At 45.2% G+C, this 14,489-nt stretch overlaps 1 protein-coding gene across 1 annotated transcript; it reads right to left on the reverse strand.

The window, feature by feature from the left end:
- Nucleotides 1–395: 395 nt before the first annotated feature.
- On the reverse strand, nucleotides 396–13,993 carry LOC139666068 (immunoglobulin superfamily member 22-like). Its single transcript, XM_071545163.1, has 25 exons — nucleotides 13,831–13,993; nucleotides 12,816–12,950; nucleotides 11,858–11,994; nucleotides 10,384–10,483; nucleotides 10,194–10,230; nucleotides 9,704–9,875; nucleotides 9,145–9,384; nucleotides 8,947–9,109; nucleotides 7,961–8,073; nucleotides 7,495–7,657; nucleotides 6,301–6,585; nucleotides 6,017–6,141; nucleotides 5,495–5,636; nucleotides 4,514–4,721; nucleotides 4,251–4,339; nucleotides 3,851–4,153; nucleotides 3,361–3,534; nucleotides 2,824–2,952; nucleotides 2,381–2,677; nucleotides 2,201–2,289; nucleotides 1,743–1,935; nucleotides 1,253–1,552; nucleotides 1,007–1,155; nucleotides 610–790; nucleotides 396–463 (listed from the first exon to the last, which is right to left on the reverse strand). The coding sequence occupies exons 1-25, from the start codon at nucleotides 13,991–13,993 to the stop codon at nucleotides 396–398; spliced, it is 4,155 nt and encodes a 1,384-aa protein (XP_071401264.1).
- Nucleotides 13,994–14,489: the final 496 nt, after the last annotated feature.

The following is a 14,489-nucleotide window of genomic DNA, read 5'->3' on the forward strand; positions in this document are numbered from 1 at the left end:
GAGAGAGAGAAGAAGAAGAAGAAGAGAAGAAGAGAAGGACCAGCTCTCTGACTGAGTGAGCTGAATAATGAGAAGAGATTCCAACACACCACACCACACATTAATCTGCTCCTGGAGCAGAATGTCAATACCAATGATGGCAGCAAGTCTGACCTCTGGTGTTCATTTGTTGTATTACCCGAGTCAAGAAAATTGAATACAGGCACAGAGTACTATTCTGAACAAGTGACAATCAAAAAGGAATTCAAGTCAAAATCTGACGAACTCTGACTAACTCTAACTAAAACTCTTGAAAATGGCAGCACTAACATAACATAAGGTCTTTGGCCAATTAAACTGCATATTCTGTCATTTTTGTAGTGGCAGTCTAGTAGACAGCAGCTCATGCAATTATCTTACAAGATGAGCTTCTCTTTGTTTGCACGGTTGGTCAGGCTCTCCAGAAGGCCTTTGTCATCCTTATCTGGAAGACAGGATGGCACACAGATAAAGCATTAGTCAGCAACCTCCTTCCTTATTTCCTTCCACCCATCCATTCATCAACCTCCGCCCTCACCTCTTCGTATTAACCCCGTTAATCCATCCCATCTGCCCTCCTTCAATACTAACCAAAGATCACCAGTTTGCAGGAGCACTTGGCCATCCCCAGTGGGTTCTCCAGCACCAGTGTGTATTCTCCCCCGTCTTTGGCTCCACAGGTGGGGATAACGAGGGTACACACTCCGTTAGCTGTGCTCTGCCAAAACCGAGGGGAGTCTGAGATCTTCGAGTCTCCCTTATACCAGCACGCCTGTACAGGGCAGGTGCAAACAATATATCATGGTATTCATAAGGTGGTATAGATGGTGCAGAAATGTTTGATTATGACGGTTATAAGGAAGTCTCATTATTACTGTTATTTTGAAAAAAGCACATGAACACACGACCACCCAAAATGCTAAAATATCAGCAAATCGCCTACATACCGCTGATCAGCTGTCGACATCAGTAACCATGGCAACCATACCTGTGGAGTCGGCATGCCCTGATAGGCGCAGCTCATGGTGCAGTCATGGCCCCTGCGAACAGCGTGGTCCTTCAGCGGCAGGAGGAAAGAGGGCTTCACCTGGCGTGAAGGTGGAGCATACGCCTTCAACAGGAGGCTGCTGATGCACTCTTGGACCCGGACACACACACAAACACACACAAAAATGAGAAAAAACATTCCTTTCACATACATTTCAAAGGCATAACGCTGAAGTCAAATGCCTACCTTTCTCCTTGGCGATGACCAGAGGCTCCTTGGAGTCCAGGGGGTCGCTGTCTCCGATAGAGTTCCGCGCGATCACCCGGAAGTAGTACTTCCTCCCGGGAAGCAGTCCGGTCACGGTGTACCTGTTGCTGAAGACGCGCTCAGCGGCGGTGAACCAGGAAGCGGTACTGGTGTCTCGTTTGAGGATGATATAGTGGGCTCCTTCGTCGGCAGCCAGGTCCGGGGTGTGATCCCACTGCAGGGTCACCGTGCCTGGAACCTCCTCCACCAGGCGAAGGTTCTTCGGGGGTCGCGGAAAGTCTTGGGGAAGGAGGAGAGTAGAGGAGGGGGGTGGTAAAGAGAAGATGAAAAACTGAGACCTTCAAATATGTCCCTGCAGGATCTGTAAGGTTCATCAAATCAGGTTCTGAAAAAACATCAAATTTTCTGAGTGACCTTATTGTTCGTGATTTGTCCAAAGAGAGAGCATAGAAGTGTCTTCACCACTTACCTGTAACCCTGACACTGACATCATAGTGTGCCTCTCCATAGTCGTTCTTCAGGTGGGCGCGGTAGATGCCGGAGTCAGATCGCTGGGAGGAGGAGATGAGGAGCTGGGAGTGATTCTTGCTCTTGGTGATGACCTCCCTTCCATGGGAGGGGATGCCATCCTTGAGCCAGGTTACCACTGGAGGAGGGGAACCCTGCCAGGGAAGAGAGGAGGAAGAAGAAAGGGTGAGGACGTCGGAGTTATTTGGGCGGGAAGTTGGTCTCGTGGTTCAGAAGACCATCCGTGAACCGGGCAAACTGAGTTCTAGCCCCTTAGCGGCAAGCATCTGCCCTGCTGAAGTTTCCTTGAACAAAACACCGAATCCAGATGTGTTGTTCTGGAGCTGAGCCTGCACTCTGTCCTCCCTGGAAGGGGGCAAGGGATTAGAAAATTTGGCGGTAGGCTGATGGAGGTCTTACATTGAAGCTGAGATGAAGGCACAGCACCGCTCCGGCTCGGACCACCATCTGGTTCGTCAGCTTCCCCTGGAGGTCGAACCTGGGAGCCGCTGTGCAGGGAGAAATCAGAGACGCATTTTTCAAATACTAATTCAGGATCAAATAGAATAGAGAAAACTAGAAGAGATGCAGTCATCTCACCAGGTGGGGGCATGGCCAACACGCCCTCGGACAGCTCGACGGGCTCCCCCACCCCTCCCTCGTTGACAGCGCGGATGCGGAAGAGGTACTTCATGCGCTCCTGAAGCCCTCCCACGGTGAAGGCGGTACCTGCGATGGGGATCTTGGTGGCTTTCATCCACTCTTTGGCGTCCTCGGGGCGGACCTCCAGGACGTAGCCAGATGGATCGTCTCCCTGGTCTGGGGGGCTCCAGCGCAGAGAAACGGAGGAGTTGGAGGAGTCGGACACACACAGGTTCCTCACCAGGCCAGGAGCTCCTAGGAGGGGAAATAAATATGAATGAGGACATCACTCTTTAATGCTGACGTGTGTTAACGGTGTCATATGCGAGATTTTAATTGGGGTACAAATGTTCTAGAGCATACTTGAGATAATATTATATAGGAGGCGGTGAAGGACTCACGTATGGGGTCTTTGGCCAGGACAGCATTAGAAATGCTACTGGGATTGCCTGCTCCAGCCCGGTTCACACTGGTCACTCTGAACTCATACTCCACATCATCCATCAGCCCATCCACCACATACTTAGTATCTGGAAGTAGTATTACAGATACAAATACAATACAAGAAAAAAATACAACCACAGAGGAGTAGGTACTGTCAATACAGAACTGATTACCACACAGTTTGGATGCTGTGCCCAATAGCCATTTTTGACATGACATGACATGACATGACATGACATGACTTAATTTGATTGATATTGATAATTTAATTGATTTGATTTGATTTGATTAAAAAACAACCATACATGGAAAAATATCCTTACACATGCATGTCTGAACCCAGAGGATAAAGTGTGAAAGTAATGTGAACATATCAGTACTACACCTAGAATGGGAAGAATCATTTGACAGAACTGTACAGTGAAACACTATTTCAAATCTGCAGCAGCTAGGAAATGAAAACAAAAAGCTTATTTCATAGCCCAGTGTCTGACCGGTGAGCAGCTCCTTGTTGACCTGCACCCACATGCTGCTGCCCTTCTTCCTCCTCTCCAGACTGTAGCCCAGGATAGGGGCTCCTCCATCCTGGGCTGGGGTTGTCCAGGTCACTGTCATGGTGTCCCGGGTGACGTTAGACACCTGGGGCTGGGACGCCATGCCTGGAGGCTCTGGGTGGGCGGATTTAAACAGTAGTAGCATAGCCAAATGCCAGAAACGAAGAAGTAAGAATGTTGCTACAGTAGAATGACAACCATAGTGATTATGGTGATAATGACAATGAAGTGGAGGAGAATAATTACAGCTCTCACCTTTGGGTGCCTAAAACATACACACCTCCTCACTTTCACAAGTTTCTTTTATGCAATGGATGTCTGGAGAGATGAACTGACAAGACTGGAAATTATAATAATGTTAGGGGGATGATGTAGGATCACGATGATGATGATGGCAACAGTCTTCTGATATATTTTCACTAGTTCTCACCTATCGGCTCTCCGGCGAACACCTCCTCTGTCTCCAGAGGGTCACTCATTCCCTCTGAGTTGACGGCCCGGATGCGGTACTGGTACGCCTGGCCCTCCTCCACCTTGTCATTGCTGAAGACGGTGGTGCTGCTGTCCACCTCGCCCACCCTGATCCAGGACTTCTTGCTGGCCACGCGCCGCTCGATCACAAAGCTGGTCACCTGCTTGCCCCCGTTGTCCCGGGGAGCCTTCCACTTCATCTTGATGCACTTCCTCGACCGCTCCAGGAACTCTACTTTCCCCTGAGGCGGCTTAGGATGGTCTAGAGAAAGCAGCAAAAGGGATTGGGTTAAGTATTTCATAACTGACTTGAGGAAACATATTTTTTAACATTTGTTGCCAGATGTGTTTTCACCCACCAATCACATTGAGGTGCAGGTTGGCAACAGCAGTGCCACAGTCACTCTTCAGACGGAGCATAACTGCACCGCTGTCCTCTCTTACACATCTGGTAAACAGGCAGAGTGAGTGCAGATATTTAGATACATGAGTAGTCTAGCTATGTGAGTGTCATTCATGGAACTGTAGATTTTGTTGGTGTTTGAGCTGTTATCATATATATGATGGGAATAAAAACCGCTGAACCACTGAACTACGGATGACAGCATTCTCTGCTCCCTACCTGCTGAGCACCAGTGTGGTGCAGTCAGCTGTCCGCTCCACCTTGGTCCGCTCATCCTCCATAACCTCCAGGCCGTCCTTGTACCAGGTCACCTTGGGAGGGGGTCTGCCTTTGAAGGGGATCTTAATGGTGGCCGTCTGGCCGGCCTTCACCGTCACCGGCTGGGAACCCAACATGTCCAGCACAGAGGAGTCAATCTCCGGAGGGTCTGGGGCAGGGATATTAACGTTTAGAGCCAAAAATTCTCTGCCCAAAATTCAGTCTCTTTTTTACCCTTCACAAACTAAAAGGACAAAAATGAAAAACATTTCACATGCATTTTTATTTTTTTACAAGTAGACAAGATAGTTTTAGTTCAGTTAAAATTTTTCCCCAAAGCCTTGTTTTAATTCAGTTTTTAACTAAGTGTTAATTAACACTTAGTTTTCGTCGTAGTTTTAGTTTGCTATAACCATAGTCTGGGATAAGAGGGGATGTGTAGGAACATAAAGTTGAATGACATCATGTGGAGCTAGGTTGTTGATCAAGCTTCGAGAACTCAAGTAAAGATTATTTATAGAGCGCTTTTATCATCAAGTGCTATAAAGAGAACAAGATAAAAAGAGATGAAAACAAAGATAATAATAAAAGCAAGCAACAGAACAAGTACATCACACACTCTAAGAAACAAGTCCAGAGCTTTGCCTGTGTGTGTGTGTGTGTGTATATGTGCACACACACACACACACTGTATGTGTGAATATGGGAGCACTGGGCAATACCAGGTCAGTCCACAGGAGAAGTAATTGAATCACAGATTTCAGCTGAGAGTTAAAGCAGGTTGTAGGCTGAATAAATGGGTCTTGAGTGTGGATTTAAATATTGACACAGTGTCTGATTCCCCGACAATGGCAGGAAGCTTGTTCCAGTAGAAAGGGAGAAGGCTCTGCCCCCAGCTATGAATACATGCATTTAAACAAGCACACACACACACACACTGACCTGCAATGGTGAGTACAGCCTCACTCTCGGCCCCCTTGGCTCTGAAGGTGTATTTACCCTGGTGGGCATTGGTCACCCCATTGAAGAGCAGCTTGTGGACCGCTCCCTGTTTGACCACCTGAACCCCACTCAGATCTGAAATCTGTCAAATGTGGCACAGAAGACAAAGCAGGACACTGTTTTTTATTATGATTGAATGAATGAGAGCAAAATGCACTGATCATTCATTGAACATAACAGAGTAAAGTCACTGGAAAGCTTAGAGACATAAAGATCCCATAAATGTTATCATACTTGTGCATGTGAATACTCCATTTGTTTTCCTGGGAACTATAGCCACATCGGATCAACTCATTAATTGAAATGTCGTTTACAAGTGGGCAATTTGTTCAAATAGCAAGATTGGTGTAGCTATGGTAGACCGATCGATTTGTTTTCCCTCCCCTAGTGAAGAAGGAGGATGCATTTGGGGGCTAACAAGGGGATTCCAACCTCTTCATCTTGTCTCATGTTGTCTCTTACCTCCACTCCATCCTTCAGCCACACTCCATCCACCTTCTCATCGTTCAGGACAACACACAGCTCAGCCGGGGAGCCTGTAGGACACTGAGCATCTGACATACCGCTCATCACTGTGGCGAAACGCTCTGGCAACACACAATGAAGAGCTAATGTGTTTAACTATAGGCTCTTATTTACTGATCAATAAATCTGTTTACTGACCAGATATTAAAGTCAATTGTTAATATTAGACTTTAAACCAGTTGAGTGACAATGAGAACAGACAGATTAATCGACAGCCTTACCGTCCACGGTCAGATTGGCAGAACTGACATATTCGTGCTCGTCGTTGTCCTGAGTACAGACTATGGCGTACTCGCCCTCGTCCTCCAGCTCACAGTCCTCCATGATGACCTCGGCCCTCTTGCCCTCGCGCATGAAGATATAGCGAGGGTTCCCCGTGATGTCGCGCCCGTCCTTCAGCCAGCGCACGTGCACGTCCTTGGAGCTCATCTCACACTCCAGGCGGGCCTTGCCTTTCTCCGTCACGCACACGTTCTTCAAGGGGCGGGTGAACTTGATGGGGATCCCTGGGCAAAGGGTAAGAGTAGAATTAGTGCAAGAGACTGACTTGCCCTCTGAAACTAAAACCAGATAGAGTGTTAATAAGTGTATTGTCACTGAGGACTGCTATTTGGCTTTTCCTCGCATGTTTCCCTCCAAATATTGTTGACTCTTGTATTTTAAACATATGCAAAATAAATCCAATCAAATCCACAGCCAAAAAATGATGATTGTAGCATAGAAATAGAAATCGAAAGATTTGAACAGAACTTTTTTAGATACTTGCCATCCCATGAGAAAACTAAGTGTTGTCACTACACATAGGCCTTGGCCTTGTCCCTGCTGTGACATTTCACCAGAAACAGACAGATAGACACAAAGAAGAAGAAGTTATAGAGCAAGAAAAAGAGAGTCTAATGATGAATAACTTTAATTAACACAACCCCAATTACTGTGCCTGTGTTCCTCCAACCCCAGAGGACAGCCACATGTCCTTGTGAAGATATTTACATGCCCCAGCTTGCACCTTGGGCTAGTAAGCATCTTGTTAGACAGAGCTGTAATAAATGAGCTTGTTGTGAGGAGGGATTTGGTTGGATTACTTTCAACTCAGCACTAGGAGGGAGGATTTATTATGCTACCCATTCGTCTTCATTTGGAAGATAGAGGGAAGATGATGTTGTTTAGCATAGCTATGAAGGAAGGAAGCCTCTAATCTCGGGGGAGAGAAAAAGGCAGAAACTGCTCATCTCTAAGTCTAAGGGGGAAGGTTTGTTTCCTTGGAAATGCTAACTCCACTAAAACAGAAAGACGCAGCCCTTTTGGGGAAAAACAAAACAAAACAAAAACATAACAAAACATAGAGCAAAAAAAAAAAGTTTTTAATGATGGTGAGTAAAGTTCATGAAAATGTCGACTGAAACACTCATCCATACGTTCGATGAAAAGTGGTGCGGTGGCGGTGAGGTCTCCGATGCTGATGGTGTAGTCTCCAGTATCACTGACTTTCACGTCCTTAATCTTCAAGGTGTAGGTCAGACCATCCTCAGACAGGGACACATAAAACTTTTCATCTCTCTTTACTTCCTTCCCCTTTACCTGCCAAAACACAAACACATATTCACACATATTTTTTCTGTTTCTGAATGCAGTGGAGAATGACAGGAATAATGTCAGAGAGATAGAGGTTGAAATAGGTTATCAGCTGATTTCTACCTACAATGTTGTAAGTACACTTGTGTGCCCTATCCTTCTGAACTACATGTATGCTGAGAAATATTTGCTAGAGAGCAAATGCTTAAAATCTCTCGCCTTGTGGGGTCACAGGTAGACTGTATGGTGTATGCGTATGTAAAAGTGTGAGCAAGTCCTTCAGTATGTCTATTTGAGTCATTCTCTAACCTTCCAGATGAGCGGCGCATCGGTCTTCTTGGAGAGACGGACCTCAAACACGGCGGTCTGGCGCTCCGTCACTCTCATGGGCTTGAAGTCAGACAGGAACTTCAGAGGCTCATCTGAAGGAGAGAAAGACATGCAGATGGAGTAAGAGATGGCAGGCATGACAGGGAATTGGCAGCGCCTGGAAGGAATGAGAGGGGAGAAGGAAAAAAAAAAAAAAAAAGTGTCAGGCAGATGCACAGATTCACATCGGAAAGATCTGTTGCTTAACATCACCTTTTCTTTATCTCTGGAGAAATGTAGCATATCTCAATATAGTATTTCTTTAGGAGCAATAAAGAGATGCACAAGAGAATATACATCTGCATTCATTGTAAGAAAGTGCTTGAGACAAATAAGAGAAGCATATCTCATTTGTAGATGGCTACACTCACAGATTGCTGATAGATTTCTGAGATGTTTCTCTCTAATGACCCGTTAGAGACTGAGAAGAGAATGAGTGCATGTTAAGACGTGTGAGAAGAAAAAAATGAAAAAGCTAAGAGAAGCATGATATACCAGAGTGAGACAATCCAAGGCTTGTTTCTCAGGAGCTTCAGAAAATGATGAGAAAATGTTAAAAATCACTGAGTTGAAATAAAACTATGTCTAGGAGAAGTACATGAGAGGAAGAGGAGGTCTCGTTTAGGATATTGCTTTCCTCTAATTATTTCCACATTTCAACTCAGACAAAGACCAGTCATCAATCACTCATAATGACAGATCAATCATCAATCCCATCACATTATCTTTCACACAGTGGATCAAGTCCAAAGCACAGCACTTGACAAGAAGACACCACACAGGTGTAGGAGGATGCAAATGCAAAAGAGAGCATATAAAAGAGAGAGAGAGAGAGCGACAGAGAGTGTAAGTAAAACAGTCAGTGATGACATTGTTATTCTGAGTTACAAGCAGTGGGAAGGAGCTAAACTCTGCTCTGCACTTGCCTATGACGGTGAGCCTGGCTGACAGGTTCTTGTCTCCAACCTGCAGAGTGTAGGTGCCCATGTCACCGAGGCTCACGCTCGAGACGCACAGCATGTACTTGGTCCCCATCTGTTTCACTTCGTATTTCCCGTGAGAATACTGGATCCGCAGCAGCTCTGTGCCCTGAATCATAAATAAAAAAAGATGAGAGGGGAAACTTGCAAGCGGTTTGTGTATGCAAATGCACAGCGAGCATACATACATGCATACATACATACACAGGCACATGTGCACACACATACACACAAGTCACACACACAGACTGCTGACAGTTTGAGTATTACCAGGAACCAGTACATCTTGATGTTTGGATCTTTCAGTTCCAGGATGGTGTCAAAGACGACGTTGGTGTCGGGCTTGGCAGTGATGTCCTCCAGGGGCTTCAGCACACGCACCATCTGGAGAAAATTCACCTCATCAAACATGTATTTACAGATTTTACATAAACAGAACAAAAAAAAGAAGTGGCAGCATAGCACTGGAGAATAATTAGTTCCCCACCGGCTTCTTAGGCATACTTTCCATTAGTCGACTTGGCTGCTGCTATGTGACGTCCCTTCGCCGACATGGCTGCACTGCGTGACATTAAACTTTCTTTTCTGTTTTGTTCCTTTCCGTTCTGCTCTATTTTGAGCTGTTGTTCATATCCTAACCAACTCTATTCTTCCCTATCTGATCCTGCGGTATGTGAACAAGCTCTCTGTGTGACAGGCCCACCTCCACCTCCTCTTTCTTCTTCATCTCCTTGAGCTTCCTGAGGATTCCTCTGAAGTCGGTAAAGCCGTGCTCGGCACAAATCCTCTCGTAGTCCTTCTTGTCAGCTCCAGACAGGATCTTTAGCATCTCCTCTTCTGTAGGTGGCTTCTTCTCCTCTCTCTTCTCCACACTTCTGCACAAGAAGAAAGACCTCAGTGGGGAAACCAGAGTGCGTGCGCGTGTTCGTGTGTACGTGCACATACAGAGCTCTGTGCTGGCGTGTGCATGTATGTCTGACAGTATATGTGTATGTTTGATGACAGCTCAAAGCATCTTCCTCTGGCCCTGCTGCAACACCGGCACACAATGGATCTCTTTAGATCTTTGTCCTGTCGATATTTGTGGATACGTGGTACAGGAGGATCGGGTGTGGATCAGAGAAAGTCCCCCCACACCTTGACAGATGTTTTTTTTTTTTTGGTGAGTCTAAGTTAGAGGCTTGTGTTCCTACCGTTTCTTCAGCATCTTTTTGAAGTCCATTGCTGGATCTAGAAACAAAGACAGAGAGCATCTTCACCAGAGGCACCAGGAAAAAAACACAGAGGGTAAACTAAACTGAAAGCCTCTAGATTACTCAGAGATTAGTTTGAGAACTACACTGTTTCACACAACAAAGTATTATATCAAATAGTCAGAGTTACTTTCTGTAACAATGAGGGATATGGAGTAGATGGCATCTCCATGCTCGTTGGAAGCAATACACTTGTAGACATCAGCGTCCTCCAAGGCCAGGCTTTTGATCTGAAGTGGAGGAAATTAATTGCATGTTAGAAAGAATGAATTAAAATGGGTGCTAAAAGCCTGTTGTAATGCTGATGGCAAACAATATATTGTGTGTATATAAAAGATGCTTTTCACGGCTTATCTGCTCTGTTACATAGTATTGAGAGGAGAGCTACACAAACAATAGGAGAGAGAGCAAGTGATATGTGTCAGTTGTCATGAGGCTGATTCAAATCTTTGCATGCAAGACACCTCATGCAATAGCTGTGGTCACTTCAGATGTTGTTGCAGTACTTGGTCCAATCAGAAGGAGGCAGTGCCATGCTAGGAATCCCTTGTAAACATTTCGCACTGCAACTTAACAGTCATCCCTCACCGGAGAAACAGATGGCAAGGGGAGATGCATATGTCAGCACCCACAAGTTAATTGCTTTATAATAGCTATTTAAGCTTCACTTAAGCTCCCCGGCTGGTACAGAGACAGCGCTAAATCCACTCCAGAGTGGTTATAGATAAAAGGATCAGAGAGAGGGTTTTTTTTCTATCTACTTTTCCACATGATGCATGGTGTGCTGTCTGAGTTGACAGCACCAAGATGGCAGAGCCCCTGGCTTAATGGGAGCCTGTACAGAAACACTGGGATTCTGTAGCCTTCCGTCACGGTCACACTCACCTTTTCAAGCAACGCAATTCTACTATCTATCTTGGTCAAAGGGAAAAGAAAATGCCCCGACACATGCAATTGGATTCAAATCCAAGTGTATTCATCAAAGGAACACTTGCAGGCACTTGCGCTCACGAAGCATACGCATTTTATGAAATACAAATGACATCTGCATAAATATGATGGATTTGTCTTATAAATGAATGAGGCATGGTTAAGTAACAACAATCGATGTAGCCAAGAAAAGCAGAATGCAGCTTATAGAAAATGGGCTGTATTGATACATACAGTGCATGCATCTATTCGCAGTATTATCACAATATTGCATGCAGGCACAAAAATACAAACCATTTGCCATGCTTGCCATAATTTTTGACCTGCAGTTTTATTGCAAACACTGGTTGTGTGCCTACCAAGATGGACAAGTAGTTGAAACAATTATACAGTGGGCTTAATCTATAAAATATTTCTTGACTTTATTCTAGATTCCATTGTACAATTATGTGAAAGAACATACTCAAATACAAACAAAATGTTTCTACCTTTTGAAAATTGGAGAGAATCAATATAGACCTAAATCAATATAAACCTAATTTAGTGCCAAGATCTTTCTTGTTTTTCCTACATCATAGCCTTGGGTTGGATTTGGTCAGAAACACAAAATGTTTATGAGTGAGATCCTGTTATAAATGAGGTTCTCTATGAGCTCTGAGGTTGTGCTGGCAAACCTTGAGTATATACTGCTTGTTGATGTTGTCATAGAAAGTCTTGGTCCCCTCAGACAAGGGGCACCCGCTGGCCCTTTCCCAGGTGACGCTGGGCACTGGTTTCCCTGTCACCTTGGCCTTGAACACTGCCTTGTCACCTAAGAATGACAGATCAGGCACAGGACGATACTGTGAGACCATGAAACCCATTACACTGCGGTTGAGATCATGTTAACTTTCATTATTTGCCTGAGAATAATTAGCTGTAGAATAACCACTGCAGCTCCTCTCTTTTCCCCATTAACACAATTTTTTTTGAAAACAGTTTATTATGACTTGAAAATCGCATCTTAACAATGACAATGAATGTATGTCACATTTACTGCCTCGTCTCCCCTTTTCCCATCTTCCCTTGGGACCAGCAGGTGCAAGGTCAATCCATGAATGCTAATGCTAAGGCTACTCCGCAGTGTTCTGCATATTGTGACAGGTTGTGATAGGTAAGTCTCTTAATCTATAATTCACAGGTAGAGCCAGTGTGAATAAGGCTCAAACACCTACAGTTTATGCAGAACAGACGGCAATACTCAGCAAAAGCAGCCAAGATTTTCCTCTGTGGAGGTCACGGGCGTCACACACACTCCATCACAGTATCTTTATGCTTTGCGAGGTCTTTCTCAGTTCTTTGATCAGGGTGGATTTACAGTAGAAGTCAAACCTTCGCCCAGAGAGACAAATGGATATCTCAAGTTTACACATTGCAGCAAACTTTTACTTCCCAGAGGAGTTTATCTGGTGTCATCTGGAGTTTCTAGGCAAGCCATGGGCAAGGATCTAAAATTAGCTGGCGCACAGTTCTCGTAGTCTCAGGGGCTCACAGTTGTTTATAAGGTAATGGGGAGGGAGATACTGGGGGGATGCAGGAGGTGTTGCTTGAAATTTCAAGGTGTTGTGAGATGAAAGGAGCAGTTAAACTCACCCTCTTGGGCAGTGATGGGGCGCAGTTTCTCCTCAAAATCTGGGACAGACTCTCCCCCGGGGATCTGGGGGGATTTCTGTACCTGGCTGAAGGACTCCACCACAGCTGAGGTCTTCCGCTGCACCACAGAGTGTTCTGAGGAAGCAAACGCACCAGGAGATGCAGCATCACAACATAGACAAATAGATAAACTGGGCTACAGCAGCCTAGCATACAAATGTGATGCTTATCAACACAGGCACTGAGTTTCCACAGTAGTTTTTGTTGCACCCTAGTACTGACTTAAGTAATTACTTTGATTAATGTCTTGAATTGTTGGTTGGCATCTGTTCAGGTGCCTCACATGCTACCCTCAAGGACTGACATCATTAAGTCTTCCCAGACCCCACAGTGTAACCTCCACCCAGCTGTTGATCTGTCTCTTCTTCACCTCAACAAGCAAGAGCAGATGAATACATTTCAATGCAGAACATTCAAATGTCTGGTATAGTTCTTCTTTTGAGAAGGCCTATGCATGAAAATTTGCACTAAACAATGGCGTAAATATACAGTAGGTCTTTTCAACTCACAGTGCAACCATTTGGCTTCAGAAGACTTATGCTGCACAAGCTGTATGATGTAATGTTATGGTTATTTTTTGCCCTTTTTGGAACTCTAAAGAACTGGACCCTACTGACTTCAGTTGTTTTGGAGAACACTGCTACAGAGTTACCCTGGCAACCTACCTGTGTGTTTTATGGACTAACAAACCACCTGTGTTTCAGCTGGCATCAGCGTGAGTAGATAATGATAGAATTTTAATTTTGGGTGAACTATTCCTTTAACAGACTAAATTATGTTCAAAGTCTGTTACTTTTGCTTATGTGATAAAAAGACATATAGGGTAACCCCCATCATTCATGGCGTATGAAATATGTTTCATCAGAGAGAGTAGCACATGAAGAAAAGCCGACTGTGCCATAAAAGATCATCTTGAGGGAGGGATGGTTCCTACCATCCATGGTCCTGGACGTGCCCTGGGAGACCTTGCGCAGCTTGGTGGAGCTCATGGAGAAGGTGGAGGTGGAGGAGGAGGAGGAGGAGGACATCTGCATCTCTGACATCTGCCTCATCTGACCCATCTGCTGCTCCATCTGCTCCATCCTGCCCCCAGTGGCCTGGAGGAGCTCTGCTGCCATGGTGATGGTGGTGCTGATCTGAGATTGGCAGTCGTGGTTGGGGGCGGCTGGAGTTTGAATACTGAAAGATAGCATGGAGAGAGAGAGAGAGCGAGAGAGAGAGAGAGAGAGAGAGAGAGAGAGAGATGAGAAAGGATATCTTTGAGACGACTAACAAACTTTGTCATTACAGGCGGCAGAAGAATAGAAGCAGACAACATTAATTTGGCTGAATTCTACTGGGTCTTGTTTTTCTTCCCCATATATTACCTCCAATAGATAAACGGGCCCCAGAGGAGAGAGGACAATCCTAACTATGTCCTCTAAATTCACACACTGATGTCACTAATACCCTATAGTGTACTCAGATAGCAAAAGAGGATGTTCAGGGCAGACAGACGCTTGTGTTTGCGTACTTGTGTGTGTGTGTGCATCTGAGCATGTGTGCGTGCTTGCATTGCACACACTTCGCCCCTCTGTCTCGGCGGTAATTGGGTTTGTGTTTCCAGAAGCACGC

The sequence above is a fragment of the Centroberyx affinis genome, unplaced genomic scaffold (assembly GCF_046629955.1).
Source record: "Centroberyx affinis isolate AG114_WGS23_722 - 3 ecotype Tasmania unplaced genomic scaffold, CSIRO-AGI_Caff_v1 ptg004786l_1, whole genome shotgun sequence".
In the NCBI taxonomy this organism is placed as follows: Eukaryota; Metazoa; Chordata; class Actinopteri; order Beryciformes; family Berycidae; genus Centroberyx; species Centroberyx affinis.